The following is an 8866-nucleotide window of genomic DNA, read 5'->3' as shown; positions in this document are numbered from 1 at the left end:
ATACTGTGGTATTTGTATAAACGTATATGAATCCGTCATATTATAAATAGTCGTACATTGAACACTGACTCCACCCTGATAAATAATTATACGTGATTAGACTAATTATCGGCGCGCCTTAAAAGTCGAGAAAATGTTTGAGGTGTGTATTTTATATGCGAATTTAAGCGATCTTAGCCATATTATAAATGCACTATGTTAATTTCTTGTTGAACTAAATGTTTACGCAACAGCTATGAGTCAATGGTAAAAGTCGCCCCTACTATGCCCGGATAGATTTTTTTTGTTAAGATATACAAATATTTGACGTTTATCCTAATTCAAGTAGCGACAAATTCAAATACGATGAAATTATTAAAGTTCTTTTAGCCATTCTTGAGTAATAAATGGTATAACATATAACTATTACTAGGCATAATGAAGGAAGGAAAATGCTGTCATACATCTAATAAACACGACAAAAAAAATGTAATTGTTCAAAACAGCTCAATAGAAAAAAGGTCCTCCACGTTTTTGCGCCTTTCAAGTATTATTGTCTTGGTAAAAAAAAAGTTATCAAAAACTACCAAGTCTTATCTTGTTTTAGTAGTATTTAAGCTTCAAAGTCACTTACTTCTCTCGCAGCATAGGATCCAGGCCAACAGTCGGTTCATCCAGAATTAACAATTCCGGGTCATGAACCAGGGCAGCAGCCAAGGAAACCCGCCGTTGCTGACCACCAGATAACTGCTTAATGAACCTCCCAGGGCTTGGTAACTCCAGGAGGTCGCTGAGGAACTTGAAGCGATCGTGGAGCTGTTCCGTCTTCATGCCATAAATACGCCCGAAGTAATAGATAGCATCGCGGATTGTGAATTCGGCAACTAGGGCTATGTCCTGGAAAGAAGGGGGGTTGAAAGCATGCTTATTTTTATTTATGAATAGTTTTTGTAGTCGCGTTTTAAGGTTGTGGCTGTGTAGTAGACATTTTAGGTGTATAATGATGCAGAACGAAGGGCAAATTTCAAGTTAAAAGACTGTGACTTGGGTGAAATAAAGCAGAGATTTTATAACATCTACCAAATCGATTATTGTCTACTTTTTGATTCATTCTATGATAGTTTGTAAATTTTATTTTCCAAATTGCTGCCAGCTACAAATTTAGCTATATTTAAGATATCGCTAGAGAAGATAAGAAAGAAGATAATGAATTGTTAATTTTGGGATATTCAGAAGAGGAAACATGTAATGACTTGGATTTATCAGAACCTTAGATCAGAACTATTTAAATTCAAGTTATGCACATCCATGCGTTATAAGAATTACAATATTCAATATCTTAAGTCGATCTCCAGCCCAGCCTACACGTCGGGACTAATCTGCATACCAAACTATTATCGGAATCGGGAATCCCAGGAAGCATAATGAGTATGACATAAAAAAGGCTTGTACACCGTCATATTCGCTTATAAATAATTTAATATAACAATAGAATACGTCATAGAATTCCAAACGGGCAAGTCCGTGAGCTACATACACATTGCAGCGCATTATTTGCTACGCTTGTTGCATTTTGATGCTTACAGAGGATGGGTAAGATGACGAGCTTTTTTGGTTTTATTTTAGAACTTTAGAGTAAATAAGAAAAGTTTGATTTATCATTATTTACGAACAGGGATGGTGATACGCGTGTTTACACTTTTCTAAATATGCGGGCGAAGCTACGCCACGCCACGGGCAATAGCTAGTTAATTAAAATTCGCATGTCCAATGTAATAATTACAATAATCTAAAACCGGCTTTTCTAAATAATCGGCCAAGGCGGTTAACATTACTGTTTTCATATATTATCTATATACTTAATTGAATCGTTTATTTATTTCTATAATCCCTTGAACTACAATGCCTAAAAGGAAGAGTAATTATTTATTATGTGATACTCTTATTACCAGTTTAGCATTAAAATTGTCTTGCTGGCTTTGACAGACATAATAATAGACGGACTAGTATTTAAAAATACTTGCAGTTTTTTAATTACTTGTGTATGTACATTTAACTGTAATGGCACGTGATACATACGATAACAAAAATAAATAAACAAAACCCTTCAGTTGAATGAAACCTTAATATTATTTTGAATTAAAAATATCAATTTATCGAGCGGCCTTTGACTATTAAAATTATATTGATTTTATAAATATAGTTGAAGATACAACTTAAAACACCTTAATAGAATTCCTAATACATTTTAGTAAATTAGATACTGTTACTTACTAAACAATAATGAGACGTCCGACGAGTATTGCATTATTTGAGATTGCATTTATATCAAATATAATTAATAAGGATGCTAAATTCGTGAACTCTGCCAAAACGCCATGGTGACGTCACTGGCTGATTGCCATGATAGTGCTGAAGATCCTGCTCCAGTTTGTGCTCCGTAAGTTCGGCACTTATAGTGTATCGTATCAGCTAGATAGTGGATACGTCGGCACTTAAATCAGCATAGTGTGTTTAGACACATATGGAACATACTTGGTGACGGTTTGGCAACATCGCTAATTGGATATTTTTATCTTAACTGCTAGGATCCGTAGCCGGCAACGTCGCCATGGCTTCATAGTGAGGCAGAGCGCAGGGCTCTAAGTTAATTATATCGAATACTTGAAAAAATGTTCCTCTTTATTGACAGAGGTATCAGTTGAGCTCTCAAACCGGTACGAGTTAAGTTTTTTATAATCTATGGGCATTAAATTGAGATAAACCACGAAAAAATATTTAAAGAAATATCCAAAGAACTATGTGTTACTTATATTTTGTTGTATCTCTTTTATGAAACAAAACAAGGCCAACGAAAGACAAATGATAAATCTGTTATATTAATTAGCCATATAAAACATTGAAACTTTTCTAAAGTATTTCTCTTCCAAAATAAAAATTATATCATACCTGTGGCATATACCCTACCCTAGGTCCGGGAACCCCACTGCCCTTCTCGCCAGGTCTCCCACCAAGTACCCACACTTCGCCGCTATCGAGTTTCCGTCTACCCACAATACAAGAAAGGAGGGTAGTTTTTCCGCACCCCGATGCGCCCAGGAGACCGTAACTAAAAAAAAAAATAATCAACATAAGGTACGTATTATGCGATAGATTTTCTTTATGGACTCAGAAGGCGGTCAACCGACTTTGCACTAGTTTCTTATTAATAATTTAAATTTTTTAAAATACTTAAGCGTAAACGATGCTATTTTAATACACTTCAACTAGGTTACTGTGTAATCCGGTCATTTTCTAATGTTTACATACATATACCCCAATATCGAATCAAGCGCTTAATAGAAACTTGTAAATTATATAACTTACATAATACCCTTCTCGACGGTCATGTCCAAGTTCTGCAGTACAGGTTTGTAATCATTGCTGTCCTTTCGACCGTAGTACTTGCATGCCCGTTCGACCACTACGGCCGGCGTCGCCATCTTGATGTTGTTCTTTTTGACAGTTCAGTTGGCGCGCATTTTCATGTCAACTAGAATTAAAAAAATAACATAACTTATGAGGATGCTTTCGAAGCAAGGAAATATTTCGATTATATTTCAATTTTCGAGGATTGTTCTAATGTTTAGTTATGTTGTTAAATTTTACACCTTGACACAAAATATTATACGTTTTAAAATTTCTTTTCGCTAACTCTTTACATGTATAATTATTGGACTATAATGTAACATTTTAAATACTTTGGTAAGTAAATACGATATTACCGATTCGCCGAGAATTGTGCAGATATGTGCCTAATAGGAAAACTTCTACGCTATTTAAAGTTTGTGAGTTTAACAGATTTTGCAGAGTTTTAGAAGAGATAGACGTAAACACTAACTATAGTGATCATGCACTTGTATATTCCTTCAAACAAATAAATATTATACATAAGGCATGTACATAACAGGAATTACATTTGACTTTGCCATAACATGTTTTTATTTAAAAGTTTCTCATAAAAGTTCCTCGGAGACCAACCTAAAAAAACACTAAAATACGTTAAGATTTTAATCGTGTAACTAACGTGGCTTTCATATACCTATTTATAACAGACACTATTTGATATAATTTCGATTATATCAATTTGGACCTTGTATAATTTGTGGATCTACTGTAATCATCTCTAGGCCTACAATTAAATGTTGTGGGTGACGCTGTTAGCAGATCACTGATCATCATAGACGCCATTAGGTGTATGACGCCTTAAATCAAACATCTAGTGATAGGTTAGTTTTACTCTCCAGACATCATAGATTTATATCGATTTTATCATTTTAATGGCAAACTAAAAAATAGGTATAGATGACAAATTATCTTTAAGTTTTAATAAGTTATTTATTTGCTTTACATACAATTATATATAACTCATTGCCTATTCATCGTTTTTCGCAACAACGAGTTCTCCCTGGTTAGAACTAATTGAAACTAACCACCAGCTCAGTTGCCCGCTATGACATAAAAAAAAGAATTGCGTAATAGTGGGTGACGGTCCTGCTCCGTTAGTAAGTAGACCAATCCGTGCCCTAGTCTTTTTGACTTTCATTTGAAGTGTTTTTTGAACAAGCTTTAATAGTATTTTCTTGTGTTTGGTTTTACGCGAGTATTATACATTTAAATTACAGAGAGCGTGGTCTCGGGGAGACTGAAGACTGAAGTCTCCCCGTGACCACGCTCGCTGTAAAGTGTTCGAAACGTCGGGTTAATAATATAATGAATAAATCGCGTTTAAAATCCGTTGAAAAGTTTTTAATTTCTAAGCTTTAATAGCTCCATCTGTATGCTTATATGTTTGTATCTTTCCGAGTAGATTAGGTTGTATTCTAATTTGACCCAATTTAAACGGACTTACTTCAAATTTTGTATACATATCAAGGATCGGTGATAATATAATTATTTTCATGATTTAATCTTAATGTCCTGAAGCAGTAGAAAAATATGGCAATGGAAGCTAAGGTAAACAGACAATCTTTAATAATACATTGAAGGAAAAAATATTTTTCTTTCTTTTTGTTTTACTTCAAACACTCGACGCTTTTCTTACAACAACCTTTACATTTTGTTTATTAATTAATTCCCATATAATAAATACTATATCTATAGTATTTTTAATGAACCGTATATTCGGTTTATATAATTCAGTTTTCCAAGCAGATGGTGCACTCTACCAATCTTAACAACTTGCCAGTTCAATGGCTTCACTTGCGAATTAAGATCGAATGTCTTTCACTTTTAGCAGCAAAACATGAGATGTGGGTTATCAAACCTGTTCCACTGTCCCACTAACGTCGGACAGTTTAAAACGATAATGCTCGTCGGCCGTTGCTACCTTTTGCAAAATATCCGTATCATGTGCATATTAAAATTTTATAATATAGTTTTAGTATTAAGCATATTAGGGTTAATTAAGTGGCTACTAAAATTCGATATTGGTTTTCTTCTACATTCTAAAGCGGTACTAAATATCAACAACGTATTATCAAACACAAAAATAATCACGCCAATTAGTTGAATACCCACGGAGTTATAGAGTAAAAAAGTAATAAATAAATAAATACAGCCGAATTGAGAACCCACTTTGTTGTTGAAAACGTCGATTAAAACGGAGCAATGAATAAAAATATATTAAAACACCACTGTTATTAAATCTACATTGAACTGTAAATAGAAAACTATCTAATGTATGTCATAACATAAGATGTGCATTGAAACTCCTAGCAAAGCTTCTATCAATACACTTGCATTTTACTTGCAATGTATTATATTATCTGTGGTATTTTAAACAATAATCAGTCTGTGTCACACTTTTCGTGTGTTTTACTTTACAAATCTTCATCTGCCTATTAAAGATCTAGTAAAACAAACATCCGACCAGTGGATAACCATCTGACGCAATTGTTACGTGGATGCTCGGAATGGTGCCGTAACAGTTACATCATTCACGAATCCACTTATCCGCGACCTCTGAGATTAGCGACCTCCATTGTTTGTGATTAAAACACAGGATCAAGACACAGGTACATATTAGATATGGGGATATTACACTATCATCTATTTCAGATCATAGATCTACGAGTCAATTTTATTGGATAATGTAATATAGAGATAAGATTCGTTTTTTTTTCATAAAATTAGATAGTCAGTTAAATCAAACATATGATCATTTATATGATCCAAGAATGGTAGTGTAATATCACCAATAGTAGGGAGATATCTTTGTCAACTGAACTAATATGCTTGCGTGCTTTTAACACGCGTTTATTAGCTTCACTTGTATGTTTATAGGTTGATTTATAATTGACTCCTTTAGATTAGATTTTGACACATTTATCAAGGATCAGTGATCAGTAAAATCACTAAAAGTACTGGACTGATTTCAAAAATTCTTTCCTTCTATATTAGAAAAGTGCATCAGATCACTGAGTGACATAGATTATATTATATGTAACACCAAAAAGCCAACCTAGCTTTGTGGTGGTACATATCAACATATATAATTACAACCATACATAAGTATATGTAACATGTATAATTACAACCGAGCGTGTCGGGGCAGGTGACTAGTTGTTAGATGATTAAAGCTTTGTATCATTGAACTTAACAACGAAGGTATACAATGTAATATTATAAATTTTGTTTGCTGGACTCTTTTTGAATATTTTTTTTGTGTATTCCGCTTAGCTGTGTTCATTCAAATGTTTCAATTAATTGATTTGATTAAAATATTTACAGCGATACGAATCGATAAATGGATAGCAATATATATAAATTTACTTACCTTTTTTTATATTTTGGTAGCTATTTACCCATAAAGAAAATAGACTCATAAACAAATAAGTTATAGATAAATAGATGAAGAGATAAATAGATAGAGTGATATGCAGATATATTAATTTATATACTGTATGGATATTTATATAGCATAGAATACTTCTTGTGCCCGTTTGCTCCTTGTTATGTAACATATGGAGTTGTGTTCCAATCAATAGGCCCTTATATAATTAATATTCTCATCTCGTAGCCCATAACACATCTAGTTCAATATGTTTTATCTAGAATCTTCTATTACGAAACAACCCTCTATGTCGCGTCGCGTCAATTAGTATGATTTTCATGCTGTACAATTTCGCCGTCAATCAACACTTACGTGGTGAATCGATTTAAATAATTATATTATTACTTTCGATAGCCATGTTTAAAGTGTATTTCTTTTTAACCGACTTCAAAGTTCAAAAGAAGAGCAGCGGGACAGCTCATGTAATGGAACAAGGTACGAAGAATCGAAGTGTGTTGATATTGATGATGATGAAGATTGTTATGTCATCACATAGTGTAAAATAAAGCCGCATAACGTTGTCTGTCCCTCGTCATGGAAAGTATGTATATTTTGATGCGGGTTTTTTAAATGGATAGTGATTTCAGAGGAAAGAATATAACCATTTGTATAACATGAATAATTCCAGCTGTGGGAAGCCGGATGGCTACTTATGCATAATGGTTGTTTGATTGAATTCGTAAACACGTTTTTTGTGTCATCGCGGGCATTCGAGCTGGTGACTGCCTGGTGGTAAGCGGTCATCACCATCCGTGAACAGTTATAGAAGTAATGTTTCTGCAGATGTGATGCCAGTGTGTATGGATAATGAGGATAGTTAAAAAGGAGTGGATTACGAAACAAAAGGAGTTGATCGGCAAGGGTGAGGAAATGGACGCAGGCCTCCGGTCTGAGTCATAAGTAGGTACTCTTTGGATAGTATTCAGTGTTTATGCTTCATGTAAATCGTAACTATAAGATAATTATAATGTAAATTATAGAGTAGGATACAGAAGCGTTATTAATTGTACAAGGTACATTGAGTAGTTAATTGAATATAATTGTTAAACAAGGTGTAATTTAACTTGGAATTTAATAGTAATCTATGATAACCTTGACGTTATTCGATTTCATTGTGGGAATGATGGATAAATTTCTTTTCCTCCAAGTGAGCAGAATAGAATCGAACATACTATAATTATTAAGGAAAATATTTTAGGGAAAACACAAATCTTGCTTGTGGTTTTATTCATATCATAAAGATTTATCTTTCATCGAAGGTACCTATAAGTAGGTGCGTAGCGAATATGTACAAAATCTTTACGTAAGTATATCTTTACTTACGTAAGCTTATCCCAATTTTTAAAAAACTAAGACACTTAAAGGATGAAGCCACAAATAAAATCGTTTATCAATCTTTGTGCCAATCGCTTATCAACTATGGTATCTCCGCTTGGGGTGGCGCAAACAAATCAACACTTATTAAACTTGAACGCACACAGAGATGTATTTTAAAAGTCTTGCAATTTAAGCCTTTCAGATATCCAACAAATCAACAGATTTGTTGGATATCTGAAATTTGGATACAAGGAATGCCGCGTTCTCACTGTCAGGCAATTGTATATTAAGATAATAGTACAAAGACAACATTCTATAATTCCATCTTCCTCTGGCGTCACAAAAAGAAAAAATCGTATTGATGAGATTTACAGTGTACCATCTTGTAAAACTCGTTTCGCTCAAAATTCGCTTTTTACATTGCTCCTTATTTATATAACTACATTAATAAGAAAATAAAAATAAATGAGAAGAGTAGATATCTTTGCAGCAAATCATTAGATACATTTCTGCTACGCCTCGACTACGATGAGACAGAAAAACTGCTAGTGACTAGTATTATCTAGAAATTAATTCTTCCGTCCTTATACTATTGAAATTGTATAACTCTAAGAATTGTATAACTATAAAGTGAATACTCAAACCTTACCACTAGACAAAAAAATAATTTTTTTTTTTTTTTTTTTTTTTTTTTTT

At 33.4% G+C, this 8866-nt stretch overlaps 1 protein-coding gene across 1 annotated transcript in view; it reads right to left on the bottom strand.

The window, feature by feature from the left end:
* The window catches only part of LOC119837792 (ABC transporter G family member 20-like), a 46515-nt gene that overhangs the window by 20952 nt on the left and 16697 nt on the right, over nt 1–8866 (bottom strand). Inside the window, exons 2-4 of the mRNA XM_038363549.1 lie at nt 3346–3511; nt 2929–3088; nt 614–876 (exon numbers count right to left, since the gene is read on the bottom strand). Coding sequence (XP_038219477.1) covers nt 614–876; nt 2929–3088; nt 3346–3461 — 539 coding nt within the window. The 5' untranslated portion in view covers nt 3462–3511. The remainder of the gene's footprint in view (nt 1–613; nt 877–2928; nt 3089–3345; nt 3512–8866) is intronic.

The sequence above is a fragment of the Zerene cesonia genome, chromosome 29 (assembly GCF_012273895.1).
Source record: "Zerene cesonia ecotype Mississippi chromosome 29, Zerene_cesonia_1.1, whole genome shotgun sequence".
NCBI classification, from domain to species: domain Eukaryota; kingdom Metazoa; phylum Arthropoda; class Insecta; order Lepidoptera; family Pieridae; genus Zerene; species Zerene cesonia.
The sequence above is the reverse complement of the archived record's forward strand: the minus strand, read 5'-3'. Positions and strand labels throughout refer to the sequence as shown.